Genomic DNA, 17,500 nt, shown 5'->3' on the forward strand with positions numbered 1-17,500 from the left:
CCATGTTTAAGAGTGGATAAGAGAAATGGCCTCGGTGTCACGTCATATTTATACCCCAGGGAAACAGGAAGTGATGAATTACTAATTAAATGTTCCTACATACTCTGGTAAACTTTGTAAACTACTGTAGAAATGACAGAAATGCTTCAATTATATTTATTTCCTGGGAATTGTTAAGGGTGCCAATAATTGTGGAACAGGTGATTTAATGAAAAATAATTATTTTTTAGTCAGGGATTTTTTTATTTTCTTACAATTCATTTGAGTTGAAGGCTACATTTTCCTACAATTTTCAGTGTGACAGTATTCTTCTGCAATAAACACTGAATTTATTTTAAGGCTTTTAACACATCTCAACCAGGGGTGCCAATAATTATGGAGGGCACTGTATGTGTCATGCAAAACTGATCCCTTGCTGTTTAATGGAGTTGTACAGGCAGAGTAGTATTGACAAGACCAATCCAATTTACAGGATACACTTGTCATCTGTGTGCATCTCTGGCTGGAATATTTTTGCAGTGTACATGTGCGCATACACATTTTGAGCAAGAATGCATTACCATAAGTGTTTTATTGCAATTTTGTATGCGATAGCTCACTTGAACACAGAGTAACCAGATGTGGACACATCCTCGGGGGCCCTGAATTTTGAAAAACCTTGATTGTAAGGTGAAAAATACAAGCCTCATAATGGTGAAAAGACTAAATTCCTTGGTAACTTGGCCCAGGGTTGCTTTACACAATTCTGTAGGAGAGCAAGTTTGAAGTTCTAATTCTGAAGTAGAAAAAATATTCTTGGGAAGTCTGATTTAATTAACATGAATCTAATTGTTTTACAAGTTAAAAGTCTCTCTCTCTCTCTCACACACACACACACACACACACATCTGCGCATGCGCACGCACGCACACACACACACTCCCTTGTATTCTCTCTCTGTTTTTTGTAGCTTTCCCTTTTTGTCTTCGTCCATCTCACAGTGTGTGTGTGTGTGTGTGTGTGTGTGTGTGTGTGTGTGTGTGTGTGTGTGTGTGTGTGTGTGTGTGTGTGTGTGTGTGTGTGTGTGTGTGTGTGTGTGTGTGTGTGTGTGTGTGTGTGTGTGTGTAGCACTGTAAGGAAGTCATGCTTTGCGGTGTGTCGTCGTCAAAGGCTCGTGCCAAGTGACCTCACCCATAACACGGATGGGAGAGGCGTCACACACACACACACACACACACACACACACACACACACACACACACACACACACACACACACACACACACACACACACACACACACACACACACACACACACACACACAAATACACACACACACACACACACACATAACACGGATGAGAGAGGAGTCAGACAGGGGGCCGCTGGCGCTGCACGCTATGGCTAGCTGGTGAGATCACAGCGCTGGCCCCACATACACACACACAAAGTACACACACATACAGACATGCATGAACAGAGAGAGACAGAGAGAGAGAGAGAGAGAGAGAGAGAGAGAGAGAGAGAGAGAGAGAGAGAGAGAGAGAGAGAGAGAGAGAGAGAGAGAGAGAGAGAGAGAGAGAGAGAGAGAGAGAGACATAGGCACACACAGTATCCAAATACACACAATACTCACAGATACACACATAAAGAGCGGAAAGCACACAAGTCACCACATAATGTAAATTCTTTTTTTGTTTGATTTTAAATGCTTTGCATGTTTAATGAGATTTCAGTCTTTGTTAAATTATTCAACTTTAGCTAGATTGCATTTAAGGGGTCTTTTGTACATTATGTAAAGCACACTGTGTTGCTTTTATGTTTGAGACATGCTACATAAATACATTGCCTTACTTTGCCATTCCTACTAAAGCAATGGAATCTGTCTGTTTGCTTTGTACTACTACTTTTTACTTGCATCACTGAGCAAAATAGACAACTCCCACTTTGGGTTCCAAAGCATACATCAGAATTGGAAAACCTGTAAAATCTCAGGTCACACACTTTGAATGATTTTCGGATGCTTCTTTTCGTCACCACTATGTTTGTTGTTGTTGTTGTTGTTGTTGTTGTTGTCTTCGCTGTTGTGGCTGGTGTTCTTGTTATGTCTGTCGTAAATTAGCAGATATCTAAAGGAAACCACTGAAACCCAGAGCTTTGGTGTCCCTTTAATGCAGGAGGCAGTAATGTGTTAGACAACGCTAGGAGTGCCAGCGTCAGGAGTGCCAGCCTGAGTGACTTTAAAGAGGGCCCTAAAGAAGCCTCTCCCCCTTTCCGCTGGCCCCGGCAAACTTGTGGAGGAATTTAAACGAAAAAACTTTTACGTGTTTTACGACTCTTCGCTGCTAATGGCAAAGTTAGAAGCCGCGTCGAAAGCCAACTTTTTCCCCCTTTCTTTTCTTACACTGCCCAACTTTCCGACAGTGGTGGGTTTCCAGAGGAGCTGTAAAAATGTCCTCTGCTTTCTGCTATTACTGAGGGTTGTAATAGTGTGCGCACACACACACAGACAAACACACATACGCGCGCGCGCACACACATACACATAAAAACCCACCTACCTTCTACCTATACCTCTCCAAATGAGCGTCATCAGGTTTAATGGGGAATGGAGGGTGGTGTGTGTGTTGTGGCCAGGAGGAGCCGCAGGCAATTAGCCTTGATAGCTTTCTGTTCTGTGGGTATCCTTGTAGCTTTGAGAGCTCAGCGTAATGGCACTATACACGGTAGGGCCGCTGACAGCTTTGGCCGGGCCCAGGCAACAATCATACGAAAGCGCTACCCGTTCAATACGTACAATGTAAAGAGAACTCACTTTTGGGCCCTGGGCCCCGGGCCCGGGATAAATGGACCCATTTGTCTTTCCCTGTCGACTCTGCAGGACTGGCGCTACACAGTCAAAATTTGACAGTGTTACTGTAATTCAACACTTGGAGTGTTGAATTTAACAATCATGGTACTAGTCTAACTTTTCTAAGTGTTGAATTAACACTTTCAGACTTGTGTAAGTGGGCCACCACACCACAGGACACTAATCACTTTTTCTAGGAGCCACTGGGCACAAGTCAGATGTAGTAATAAAAAAACACAGAAAGGGAATTAAAAAGAAATAAAGAAAATAATAAAACACAAGCACCAGGCTTGCTTGGTATTGGTTTTGGTTTTTCCCACCACAGTATTTCTGCCCTAAGGCTATAGACTCACTCAGTCAGGCAGGCAAACAGGCAGAGAAACAGGGTATAGTAGGCAGGCATGTGAATGTCAGTTTGGGGGAAGTGGCCAGTGAGGCTCTGGGCACTGAGGCGTATTAAAATGTAATCACAGGTCCGGTGCACCACTGAGCTCACTGCTCATAAAAGAGAGGTACAGCAGTGCTTAGAGTCTACACTCACATGGAGAAGACTGCTGTGGCTTTAGGGGACACATAGCAGCAGCGGGGCTTAGTAACATCCACAGCACTCATTGGCAATGAGAGTGCACATTGTGTGTGTGTGTGTGTGCGTGCGTGTGCTTACCTGCCTGCCTGCCTGCCTGCCTGTCTGCGTGCGTGCGTGCGTGCGTGCGTGCGTGCGAGCGTGCGAGCGTGCGAGCGTGCGTGCGTGCGAGCGTGCGTGCATGCGTGAGAGCGAGCGAGCGAGCTAACGAATGAGTGAGCGAGTGAGAGGGAGGTGGGGGGGTGAGTGAGTGAGTTTGTACACACCACAGGTTGGTTCTGAGTGTGTGTGTATTCAGTGTTCGAATTACGGGGGGTACCGGGGGGGTTTGACCCTCCTGATTGGGACTTGATACCCCCCAAATGGGACTAAATTACACTTTTGGGGGGTACTGGAAACATTGAGGTATTGTTAAAAAGCAGATGTTAAAAAATGTCTTGTTACTTGTAATTTTGAACGTGTACTATGAATAACAAAATAACATGAGTTTTTGGAACACCCCTTCAATGGACTGTACCACCAGCGGACGTTTCACATTCTCGCAGTTTGAGAGTTGTCAAAACATTCGGCAGCTAGCACCCACTAGGCAGGGTTGGTTCCGGTGCGCGTTGAAGTGATGTACAGCTGCGAGCGAGGGGAGTCAAAGTGAATGATCCCCGTGATTTGTGAAATAAATATACATGAAACTAATGTGATTTCAACTTTAAAGAACTGAACTTACTAACAAGGCAGGTGACCGCCAATTCCCTTTCCCCCACGAGAGAAAAAAAAACGATAGCCCACATCAGAATTCCATCAAAGTCAACATGCACAAGGGGTCTCAGTGAAAGAGGTGGACTGCTCCGATAATCTACACGTAGCGTAGCCTACTTGATGACAGAAAATAAAGGACGAGGCTAATCATGTATTTAAAGCATAATTGGAATATTATAATTTTACTAAGTAAGAAGGCGCAAATGGATAGTGAGACTCCACAAACCAAGAAGGATAGCTGTGTCAAGCAAGCTGTCTAGCGAGTCAAATGGATAGCAAGCAAGCTGTCTAGCGAGGCAAATGGATAGCAGCAGAAAGGTAGGAAAATTGGATTTTTTACATTTTGTCTGCCGTGACAAATATAGGAGTAATTATTATTTTGACTGTGTTAGAGGCCATGTCATGTAGCATCTAGCAGTATTTTCCATGACTAAGCTACTAGCATCTGATAGCACTTTTCAATCTCAAGAACAGCGCACACATTACAAGCTAGCTCTATGTGGAATTTGGGAGTTGTAGGCCTAATTCTGATAATTTACAGTTTGGTTCTGTATGTCATTGGGTTCACTTTTCTGTTTGACACGAAGTTCTTGGTTGTGTTTCCGTGGTCACTCACTACACAATGTTAGTTGCTTGTTTGCTTTTGGAAAGCCACATATATCAGTTTTGAAGTTGGCTCGGTTTTTTTTTGTTCAGCATTGAGTGAGTTGGTTGTGCGTCTGTGCTTGTTGTTGGCAACTGTAAATAGTAGACGTTTTTGTTGCAGCAACGCGTGTGTTTGAGAGACACTTTGGCTAATAGGTGGTTGAATCAGAGCATCAGTTTTCTCCGGTGTCGAGCTCGCTCTGGATTGTTGAACACGGTGTTGCCGAATAGAGTTCACTGCGCGCAGCACATAGTGTTACCAGTGACAGATGATTCCCACTCCAAACATGCTCAAACTCCGCTTGGTGGCATTACATCTAAACCAAGCCAGTCTAAACTATTTTCTACTAAGGCCTATTTATATGGCCACAAATGTACATGAAAACCCAAATCCAATATCCACTTTTACTCGCAGATGTTCATCCAAAACAGCTCAATCTGGAAACACCTAGGCTACTGAGACGGGTGCTTTGTGATCTTCCCGCAAACGTGGTCACTTGATTCATATGATGAGCTCTAGCAGGCAGTTTGCAAATAGCATATTGTTGTTGTTGCTTGTTTTGCACATCACGTCACATAGAAGTTCTGTTGTTGTATTACATTTTGTACAGTAGGCCTATATTACCACTCCAAGAAAAAAGGTATCTCGCCTGTTTTTTTTTTTTTTTTTTTTGGGGGGGGGGGGGGGGGGGGGGGGGGGACGTCATCATTTGGTCCGCAAAAAGTCTGACCCCCCGAAGCCCGGTCGATAATTCGAACACTGTGTGTATTTGCATCTAGTATAAGGTATATTGTCAAAGAATGTGTATGTGTATGTGTGTGTGCATACTTGCAAGTGGGTGTGGGTGTGTGAGTGTGCATGCATGTGTGTGTATGTTTGCTTTTCTAAAAATGTTTGCAAACATCCCACAGGTGTCTCGAGGTGTCTGAAAGGGATGAAACGGCACAACAGCATGTGCCTCAGAGCAAGGTCGGCATCAACACTGATGCCCTGGTTGCAGGGACGGATTATGATTTCATGGGCCCCAGGGCCAGACAAGAACACACCCCCGCCCACCACCGCCAGTTTAGGCCAGATTTTTTTGGTTTTGGAGGGGATGTCCCTCGAGACAATGTGAACATTCAGTTGTTAAAAGTGCAATGGTAACACAATATGAGAAATGGAAATGTCGAGGCTTGGGCTTCAGGGCCCCCTTGACTCTTGGGCCCCAGGGCCTGGGCCTGGTAGGCCCGTGCAGTAATCTGCCTCTGCTAGGCTGAAGATCAGAGGTGTCCTCAGAGACGTAACACCACAGCACAGACAGACACCACGAGAGAGTTCAGATCAATTATTAACCAGCAGCCAGCGCCTCATAGAAATAAACAACAACAGTACACGCAAGAGAAGATGCTAAAATACTCCAGGCTGTTGTCCTCATGTACAGTGCCCGTAAAAAGTCCACACACGCACAACATGTGCCATGCTGATAGACTACTATTACCCAAAAAGATTTGAGAGCTGTAGTAAAAGTCAATGGTGCTAGAAGATCAGTATCAATTTGCAATTGTGCATATTCACACAACCATGTTAATTATTTTTTTTATTTTATTTTTTATGCCTTTAAAGGCTTTGTGTATGGCTTTCAATTGCGCTGTTCAGGTTATAGTTTATAGTCAAGGTAGAACAAGGTGTGAAATTATATGTGTAGTTTTTACTTTTTTTACTTTTGAACAGGGATGTGTAGACTTTTTATATCCACTGCCTAACCATTACAAAAAGATTCCTTACCTGCCTTGTTTTCAATTATCATTTTATGAGATTAGTAGGGAGTTGTGCTAAAATCAGACTATCATGCTTGGTTGGACAACTCACTATTGCCATTTGCCACACTATCACCGCACCAGATGTAAAACTGCTACGGCAATAAGGGACGGTCCGCAGCTAGCATAAAATGCTAATTCTGAAAGCGATCATTGCAATGGTATGTTTATACTTCAGCGAGGACATGTCGGTAGGATTGCCGCATACATTACATTTCGAACTGGCACAAATATCGTGCACAGGATAGCCCCTTTAAATGCAAGAAAAAGGAAACTCAGAGGTAGAGACATTTCAAGGATTTAAAGAGGTAATTTAATATTCTGCACTGATGCAAACTGTAGAGACTGTTAAACCTTCTGGCTATTTCACACTGTCACACTTTAATTCACTTTCATCCACCATGGAGTTTGAAGCCAGAGAAAGGCACTTTTATTTAGTCAGTAATCTCTCTCTCTCTCTCTCTCTCTCTCTCTCTCTCTCTCTCTCTCTCTCTCTCTCTCTCTCTATTTTCATCCCTCTGGAGGGATTTGAACCTATGACCTCTGAGCACTTGTGGGAGCACTATACAAACCCAGAGCTATATCAGATTGTAGCCATAGTCCTGGACCAGCCCTGTAGACCCGTTCGCAATTTTGAGTTGAGGGCGTTTCTCACTGGATTTGAGTTAGTGGGTTCCTAGACATTAAAAATCACGGAGGTGCTCGTCCACCATAGTGCCAGATTTTTCACAATATGGCCGCCAAATATGGCCACAATTGCCTATGACAAATATCTGTCTTTTTTACTTTTAAAGTGTTTATACACATGTCATACATCAGTTCTGACCATTTTTTGGAGAGGAATTCAATTCTGACAATTACATGAGGATGATGTGTGATTTTGACCTTAAAAGGTCATTGCCAAGGTCAAATTTGCTATTCTGAAGAACGTTAATAGACTTCCATTGTAAAAATGAGAGACAAATGATCAATTATGGCATGAGGAGTTATTTGCTGATATTACTATGATTATAGTCCTTAAAAGGTCAAGGTCAATGTCAAGGTCAATGTCTTTTTCCTATTCTGAAGAACTCAGCCATGTGCTTGTCCATTAGGTCATTAAGAATAAGGAACTGCCACTATAAATGTAAATCTAACATTTCTAACATTTAATATTTTTTAACACTTTAGGGACCATCATAGCATAAACAATTAATGAATAAATGTGATGATAAAGACCTAGGTTTAAATTAAGCCCAAAACACAATACATTTACTAAGGTGGAACATTGTAACATTGTAGTGATTTAGTTATTTTAACTTGAAAAATCATGTTATCATTATGATCATCATATCTTATGATAATGTTTTCAGCCATTTTAATGGCAGGAGTATGCCAGGTGTGTGCTCCTGCCACCCATGTTGCTTAGGTTCATGCCTTATTTTGGGGTCCTTGGTTCTTGTAAGTATGTTGCAGACTCTATGAACTAGCAATGCCCCTCTCTGAATGTGCCCTCTTATAGCACTACTGATGGGAGGAGGAACATTGATTCCAGCACCACTGCTGTACATTTCTACTCTGTGATCATCAAATATTACAGCTGTTGTGGTTGATCTGGCCCCAGCCCAGACACGCACCAAGTACTTCTCAGCCAATGTTGCATCTTGCTCGGTCAATATTTTGGCCTCTCCAAAGTTAGCCAAGTACTGGACTGGATCAGAAACCATGACTGCATGTTTAGTCCCAACCTCATGTAACCCCCCTACTCATGCATCTTCTCACAGTATATGTTCTTTGATCACAGTCAGTGATGCTCCAAGATGAGAGACTAATTGATGGAGGGGAAGCATTCTCCTCATCTAACCAGTGCCATACTGCTGGTAAATCTCCTGCATACCAAGTTCTTGGAAATATGGGCTGTAGTGGAGAAGCAATGCAAATGTATCTGTATCATTTGAGTCTATAACAACATTTCTGCCCTGCTTCACACGAACAGCACACTCAACATGCACCAGCAACCTGTCCTAAGCCTCATCAACGCAGTTCAAGAGCTCTGGAATCTCTTCACCATCAGCTGACTTTGCTGGTAGCACCTCATCATCAACAACAACAACAGGGCTGACAATGACAGTAGTATTGCCTCTGGTTTGATAATAAATCATGTCTGGAACTAACAATTGGAGATTTCCCAGAACTTATCAAGTTGGTGAGGAATGGGTGTTTGTCCGTTCATGCCAATGATGTCAACGGCTGTTGTTGAGTTGGTACGCCCCATGTGTTCTCCTTCCTTCAATGACACAAGATGGATGAGCTCTGGATGTCAGCAGAGGGATATTGCTGAGTTGATGATGGCATTGATGACAGGGCCTAAATTCTGCCAGAGGCATCTGACGGATCTTTGACATGAAGTCTACCCGAACATGAGGGCAATATGTAGACTCAGAACTTCATTGGGTGAGATTAAGGTGAGGCTCAATTTCACTGACAAGCTTTGACTTGTTAACAACCAACGGAAGGTCACCATCTAACAGGGGTGATGCTGAAAGGACATCATGAGATCTGCTGAATACTCATGCCCCGTTCCTCAGTAATGTCCATTCTCCTATGTGCCTCAGCTATGTCTTTAGATGAGACCAACTTCTGCTCCTTTACGATGATTGCTGGTGTCTTCTATGGTTGATCTTTGTACTGCAGAAGATTCCTTTTTGAAACAGTTCCACTTATCTAATGTTCGTGAGAACTATCCTATCCTGCCTGTATAAGCTGAAGACAAGCTTGCAAGCAGGCTTTGGAGACGGTTGCGCAGGCTAGGTGCGACAACCTGGATGCTGAGCAGATTGTGCAGTGGAGCGGGCACATTAACGGTCACTGAGTATGGATTCTGCGGATCCACCACAAAGTCTAGCAACAATGACACATTTCAGTTGAATATAAGGCGCGGAGTGGTGCTCAGTGCATGTTGGAGGTGGCATTCTGTCCGCTTCAAAGTGGTGTTGTTGGTGAGAAAGTTGAGGACATCAGTGATCATTCTAATCTGATGGAAAGAGCTCAAACTTTGCTGCAACATTAACATTGCGTGTGACTCCTACTACATAGTGTCCTCCATGACCCTTGCATACTCTCTGAATGCTGCTCAACCTTTATTTCACCTCCCACAGCACAGCACTAGCCATGGCGATATTGCACAACTCACTGACCTACAGAAAAGCAACGGTACAGCTCAGAATGTGTTAACACTAGAACCTTGATTTGTTCAAGATACCATGATCCATAACATAGGTAATTAATGCAGTTACGTACTGCAAAGATTGCAGGACGTTATGGTAGCCACATATTGATTTATTTTTCCTTCTCTTTCAGAGACAACAGCATTTTTAATGATGGCCGCCAAATCCAGCCAAACTTCAAAGAATTGGCAGAGATCTGACTTGTCTTGATTCAAGCTCTCCACTAGCTCAATCAAGGCCTCAAACTCATATTCTGGGCAACTGAAGCCAGTGAAGTGTGCAATGCCTGTACCTGTGCAAGCACTGGATAGTCTGCTTTGTCCTTGTGAGGCCGGAATACATCCCACTGGAGAGACATGCATCAATGCATCATCCAGGCCAGAACCTTGAGGCAATTTTCCCTGATATCTGAGAATAACACGCGTCCAATAGAAAGGGCCAATACAGTGGAAGAGATCCTTGAAGTGCTCTGTCTCATGCAGGTTTCACCACACCAAATTGCCATTGATGCCTGGTTCATCTGTCTGCGAACACTGGAAGTTGGATAGGCAGTGTCTGACAGTCGCACACTCAGAAATGGGTCTTGGTATTATAGGAAGGAAGCCAGCACGCATCATTGGCACAACAGCAGATGAGACAAGTGTGTGTACAGCAGCCTGCATCAAAAGGTCTCCTCCTGACACACCAGAGCGAATCAGGCTGATCAAGCATTCATGCTTTCCTGATAAACCTTTTGCAGTTGCAACATGCAGTAATGTTGCTTGCTTGTTTTCAGGATGCAGCAGCATCTCTGGTGGTAGGGCAGGTCGAACCACTGGCTTTGCATGATCAGGTACCTCTTGGCATGGTAAATTCCTCTGCAGTATATCACCAGCTTGGCTTAATTCTGTGCCCGACACTGGAGAGTCTTGAAGTTGTCTGTTCACCGAAGCATCTTGAAACTGTAATAAGGCTGCATAGTGTGAACTCTTGGTACCAGAAAGTGATGATTGACAGCATAATCAGAGTTGGATACCTGCCAATGTGTAATCCTCCCTTGTAGAAGTGCTAGGTATGGTTTTCTGTCGGTTTTTCGAGCATTCCATAACATAGCTAGCAAGAAGGCTGGTCAGATCTGATTGTCTGGTAGCTTGAACATGAACCAATCCTGTGAAAAGTTGCGAGAAGATTCTTGATGTGAAGGCTTTTGCTGTGGGAAGCATCATATGCAATGGTGTTCGCCTTATTCCGCTTTGAATGTTATGCACAAGCGTTTGAAAGAGGCAGTGAAGTTGTGTACTCTTGGGATGTCTGACACACTTCTCCTCTTCTAGTGGGGGCTCCTCTCTGTGTTGACTGTTGCAGTGCATGTAATGTCCTGTCCTCTGACTGTGTGGAAATGTTAGATTTACATTTATAGTGGCTGTTCCTTATTCTTAATAATGACCTAATTGGCAAGCACAGGGCCGAGTTCTTCAGAATAGGGAAAAGACCTGGAACATGACCTTGACCTTGACCTTGACCTTTTAAGAACTATACTGACTCTATCCTGACACAAAATAATCATAAATTAATGAAATCAATGAAAGTCTATTGACATTCTTCAGAATTGCAAATTTGACCTTGGCAATGACCTTTTAAGGTCACAATCACACATTCTCCTCATGTAATTGTCAGAAATGATTTCCTCTCCAAAAAATGGTCAGAATTGATGTATGGCATGTGTATAAACAGTTTAAAAGTAAAAAACACACGTTTTTGTCATAGGCGATGGCGGCCATATTTGGCGGCCATATAGTGAAAAATCTGGCACTATGGTGGACGAGCACCTCCGTGATTTTTAATGTCTAGGATCCCACTAACTCAAATTCAGTGAGAAACGCCCTCAACTCAAAATTGCGAACGGGTCTACAGAGCTGGTCCTGGACTACCAGTGCTACTGCAAGAGCTGACTCAGAGAAGCATGTCACACCTTTACCAGTTCACCTTTACAGTTTTCAGGACGACTGAAATGGTGCTCATTCCTGAAACAGTGAAGGCTACGTTTGGAACCAACGTGCTTACTTGAGAACCACATTTTCCACATGTTTCCATGTTACCTGAATGACAGCGCATACACACCAACAACACGGACTTCCACAGTACGTCAACTTCACGTGTCCGTGATCAGTCCGAAATGGTTAGAATGCATGAAAACAAATCATGCCTTGCACACAGGAATGCGGTGTAAGCGCGACACATGTTAATGTCAGTCGGTTTGAGATCAAGTTAATAGAACAGTCATGGGTAAGTGGTTAGGGCGTTAGACTTGTAGCCTAAAGGTTGTCGGTTCGACTCCTGACCCGCCAGGTTGGTGGGGGGAGTAATCTACCAGTGCTCTCCCCCATCCTCCTCCATGACTGAGGTACCCTGAGCATGGTACCGTCCCGACGCACTGCTCACCAGGGGCACCATTCAGGGCTGCCCCTTGCATGGGTGAGGCATAAATGCAATTTTGTTGTGTGCAGTGTATAGTGTTCAATTGTGTGCTGTGGAGTGCTGTGTCAGAATGACAATGGGAGTTGGAGTTTCCCAATTGGCTTTCACTTCACTTCAATCAGCATGGTTCTCTGTCTGTTTGAAGGCACTTCTTCAGAACCAGCACTATATCCCGGCATAGCCAGAGCTGTTTTCATCACTTAACTCTGTTGGTGGTGGCACCAATGCAACTGCTGTTTCCATGCCAACCATGACTTACCAAAAGTGCCATATTGTACTTACTTCTGACACAAGTTTAACTGAAGCCTACATGGGAAATTTCCATTATGATTTTGACACAGCACTCCACAGCACACAGTGCTTACTGCACACAATGAAAATGCATTTATGCCTCACCAAGAGGGCAGACCCAAACGGTGCCCCAAGGAAGCAGTGCGGTGGAACGGTACCATGCTCAGGGTACCTCAGTCATGAGATTCCACCATTGTTTTCTATGGGGACCAAAAGTCGCACAAAATCAACAAAAACAAAAACAAAACAAAAAATCGACAAGAGGTACAAACACACAAGACCAGGATTTAGCAGCTCCAAGCCGAGCCGGTCGTTATAGTGTTTGAACGGTTTCTCTAAAGGCCTGGAGGTTATATGTTTTCAAATTTCCATACTTACGAAAGATAAGCAAGCAAGCAAGCAATAGGCAAGAAAGATTTAAAGATTACAGTAAGGGGACTTGCAGGGGCAAGCCTGGCAGGTCGGGAGTCAAACCAGTAACCTTTGTCTGATGTCTGAAGTCTGCTGTCCTAACCACTTACTCGTGCTGAGGATGATGTGGGGAGACATGGCAGAGGTCTGGGGATGGGATCCCATCACAGGCACTGCAGCTGTGTGTGCCATCTAATTAGACGTGTGTGTGTGTGTGTGTGTGTGTGTGTGTGTGTGTGTGTGTGTGTGTGTGTGTGTGTGTGTGTGTGTGTGTGTGTGTGTGTGTGTGTGTGTGTGTGTGTGTGTGTGTGTGTGTGTGTGTTTTCATGGTTAGCAGTGGAAAGTTGAGTCCACTTTCATCCGAAGATTAGCATGCAAAGACACACACACACACACACACACACACACACACACACACACACACACACACACACACACACACACACACACACACACACACACATACACACATACACATACACATACACACACACACACACACACCTGTTGTGGTATGAAATGCACCTGGTATTCAAGTAATGTGTATCCCACACAGCCACAGAATTCCAGAGCTACAACTTCAGTATCACTACACCACTCCCATGTGGGAATATAAACACATGCCGTATCTATTTGAGAGATGTGTGGATGACTCCTTGCAGAGAGCTGTGTGTGTGTGTGTGTGTGTGTGTGTGTGTGTGTGTGTGTGTGTGTGTGTGTGTGTGCGTGTGTGTGTGCGTGTGTGTGTGCGTGTGTGTGTGCGTGTGTGTGTGTGTGTGTGTGTGTGTGTGTGTGTGTGTGTGTGTGTGTGTGTGTGTGTGTGCTTGAGTGCGTGCGTGTGCGCGAGTATTTAACCTCTCACACACGCCTAAATTGTGCATGTTATCTTTGGCTGTATGGGGAGGTGAGCTCGAACTCTCAGTGTGTGAATGTGTTTGTGTGTGTGTGTGTGTGTGTCTGTCTGTCTGTCTGTCTGTCTGTCTGTGTGATTCTTGGATGCAGCCAGCCCCAGAATAACCCTGTCGCATGTGTCAGAGTTAAAGAATTAGGCCGGATACAAAGCCATTGGAGTTGTCCATCTCAGGATGGACACGGCCATAAGTCAGCCTCCATCGGGCCAAACCATTTTACTCACAGGGAGGGGGAGGAGAGTGGCCAGCAACACAGGGGGAAATTCAGCCTAAGTCATGGAATGTCTGCCCTCCGTAGTTGGATAAACATCATCTGACTCACCAACGCACTGATGTTCGCAATTTCAAGTAAAATATGTGAGTCTGTGTGTATATGTTTCTTTTCTTTTCTTTTTTGCCATTTTGGATTTGTGTGCGTTTTGGGCAACCCCCCACCCACTCTCTATCTCTCTCTCTCTCTCTCACTCTGTGAGGGAGGATTTCCTGAGCCAGATGGTACAGTCCACAGAATGGAGAAGGGAGTTCTCTATGAACTTATGTCAGTAGGATGCTTTGAGCTCTCCCCCGTTGACGCCGGGAGTGTGTGTGCCATGCCATCATCTCAGTGCTTCTGACAGTGGGACCTGCCCACGTGATAACTCTGTATTTAATTATTTATTTATTTAATTGATCATTTCACTTGCCATCATTTCACCTACTACTCCCGAGATCAACTTTTTGTAAAGTAGCCTCAAAATGCTAATCACAAGTAAGTAACTCGTTTTATTTTAGTTTTGCGGATGTTATAATGGGACTCTATTGGGCCGCCATGTGTTTTTGATGCTGTTTTGATTCAATTCTAGTTTTTTTTTTAGTCAGATAAAAATGTGAGACATTAAACAGATGTCGCACTTCTTGGCAATTCTAATTAAGCGGCACAAAGGTGCTGTTAATTGGACTTACAAATGTGTGTGTATACCCTCAATGATAATGGCTGATAATTATCTTAACGAGTTTTTTGCGCTGTTGTCATTTTTATTGTTCCTGCTTTGGTCTTGTTCATTAATCAGTTCAATTAAATTGAGTGGAAGTACATTGCCAAACATGGAGTAACATGAAGAGCTTAATTTATCGGTGGTTCCATTAATACTAGATTGGGATCTGTGTGAATGGGTTTTGTTGCCTCTGAAGTACTACTTATTTAGTGCCACCTGCTTGTTACGCATGCAAGGCTTGTACTTTATCACAGTGGGGGAAGTCTTTGTAATACTGTTCACTTTGTTTCCAAAGTTCCTGTCTTCCATTTAACTATCCTTGTCAAAGTCTTGTTCTGATAAAATGCATCAAATTGTTAAGCCTTGCATCTAACTATGCGACACTAATCACTGATGACAGGTTTGATACCAACGACATAATAGTTAAGTCAGGAACACAACATCATTCTGTTGATTCAGACCTGTTACTATCTCACCAAGCAATCATTACTTCCCCATCCTGACAGACTTTGAAAAAAGCAGCACGCCGTTTTATATTTTATTATGAGTATAACAAAATCTACGCATGGCTTCCAAGATCCGAATTATTGCCTGAGGTAGTTGTCGTTGTGAATCCAACAGCAGATTAGTTAGATTTTCCCGGCACGAAGTCGGCATGATCTCAGCCCCTTTAAGCGTGGATCCTGGTGAAATGCCGTGTCAAAACCACTTTCCGTTTGCCCGGGCCAAGGGCAGCTAGCGCGGGAGTGTTGTTAGCAACCTCCCCTCACAACATGGCGAGTCCAGAGCTGAAGTAATTTTACTCATGACCTCATACTTGCCCACCTGCCATAGCCGCCAGATCTGGGAGCAGAGAGCACAGAGCAGAGAGTCTGAGGTCACTAAAGCTATGGAAGGGTAGCCAACAGTGGGGGACAAATGGGTTCGTTGTGAGGGGCCAGGGAGAGAGGAGGCTGAAAATTTGATCCTGAATCTATTATTGATGGGGGAGGGAGGGGACTTTCAGATTACTTTGTCCCGGGCTGTGAGCCCTGGCGGTGGGGCTGTTTTGGCCTGGCCCAGCCTGGAATGGACCTCAGATTTCAAAAGGACACGGATTGGCCTGAGAGAGAAGGAAGGAAAACATATGAAATGATTCCATTAATTGGCCTACTAGCTGACAGAGTTTGATGCCACACCCACCAGAGCTGAGAGCAGAGAGCAGGGCTGCCAGCCAATGAGGCCACTAAAGCTGTCAGGTGGCCTGGCCTGGCCTAGCATGGCGTGTGGTCCTGGGATTTCACAAGCAGGGAAGCTGACAGGGTTGGGCAAAAAGGTCAGTTGTCCAAGGGAAGAGGATGCGAAGGTGGATGCAAAAGTGGGTCCTCATGACATTACAAAGGACATGGATCAGCCCCCCCAAAAAAGAAGAAAAACATACGAAAAGTTCCATTAGTACCAGCTGGCAGGGTGTGATACCAGTCAGGGACTTCATGAAGTCACCTGCTTGTAATGAAGAACCAGTCCAGATGCTTATTACATTCCTCTGAGTAACCCAGTTGAAGCATTGCACTGCACAATCCTTAAAAGATGTAAACAGTCTGTAAAGCACATACATGGCGTACAAAAACCCTTGGCTTTGGCACACACACTGTAATAGCAGTGGAATCCCATTTATATGCTTAATTCATCCTGAAGGAAATTAAGAGGCAGAGTGGGAACAGCGAAGAAATATTTACCAGATGGTAAAGTGGAGATCCGACACCAAAGTGGGGATCAAACAGTATGTTATGACACGGGTGCTCCACTAATTAAACTTGCTTCATACTGCACATTGCAAAGTTGCATAATGCAACTTTCAGATAATTACGTTTAAAGCGAGCTGCATCTAGTTCACAAGAGATATGTCTTGTAAAGAGATGCATTAGCAGCATTTCCTTCAGTGTACTTTCCATTACAAAACTGCTGCTGTCATGTTTTATTTCAGCTATGGAGTAAATCCAGTTTATTCCAATTAGCAACAATCCATAATCACAGGAAAAAAGCTCATGGACAAAAAACACATTTAGGCTAGAGCACAGGTAGAATCATTCTGTATTAAGATCACTATTTATGTTCCGACAACAAGTTGCTTTCTGACACTTCCTCTGTTAACACACGCCTATATGGATATTTTTTTGCAAATGTATCTTTTTTCCTGTTTTTAAAGATATCTGTATACTGTCACCAAGGCCTAAAGCTCTGCAGCCAGCCACCTCTCAATGCCGCAGCTCCACACTGCAGCTTTAGTGACATCTGCTACCCATAAATCCAGGCAGGCTTGCAGAGGTCCTCACGGCCCCTTTCTTAGGGATGTCACCAAAAGATAGAGTGCTCCTCTTTTAGTATCCCTCTTTCATCCCTCTGTCTCTCTCTCTCTCTCTCTCTCTGCCGTCTGTGTCCTCCCACAATAATGACATACATTATACGGTGCTCGCTTCGCAGCAGGCTGCTTTGTGTGGGAACAAGCTGATTGAATTGCTGTGTGAGTGAAGAAATGAACGACTATAGGGACAAATTAATGAATTGCTTCATGAATTAATTGAATGAATACGGAGAGACAGATACATACACTGAAGTGAACTCCTGAAAGTGACACTGAATGGGGTCTGTTACATAA

General features: G+C 44.0%; 1 protein-coding gene across 2 annotated transcripts in view; it reads left to right on the forward strand.

The window, feature by feature from the left end:
* The window catches only part of si:dkeyp-23e4.3 (rho GTPase-activating protein 7), a 166,325-nt gene that overhangs the window by 98,245 nt on the left and 50,580 nt on the right, over positions 1-17,500 (forward strand). Inside the window, exon 1 of one of the 2 annotated variants that reach the window (XM_063203664.1) lies at positions 14,521-14,636. The exons of the other annotated variant lie outside the window; for it this stretch is intronic. Coding sequence (XP_063059734.1) covers positions 14,624-14,636 — 13 coding nt within the window. The 5' untranslated portion in view covers positions 14,521-14,623. Of the gene's footprint in view, positions 1-14,520; positions 14,637-17,500 lie in introns of those variants that run through there. 2 annotated transcript variants of the gene reach the window in all.

The sequence above is a fragment of the Engraulis encrasicolus genome, chromosome 7, assembly GCF_034702125.1.
Source record: "Engraulis encrasicolus isolate BLACKSEA-1 chromosome 7, IST_EnEncr_1.0, whole genome shotgun sequence".
NCBI classification, from domain to species: domain Eukaryota; kingdom Metazoa; phylum Chordata; class Actinopteri; order Clupeiformes; family Engraulidae; genus Engraulis; species Engraulis encrasicolus.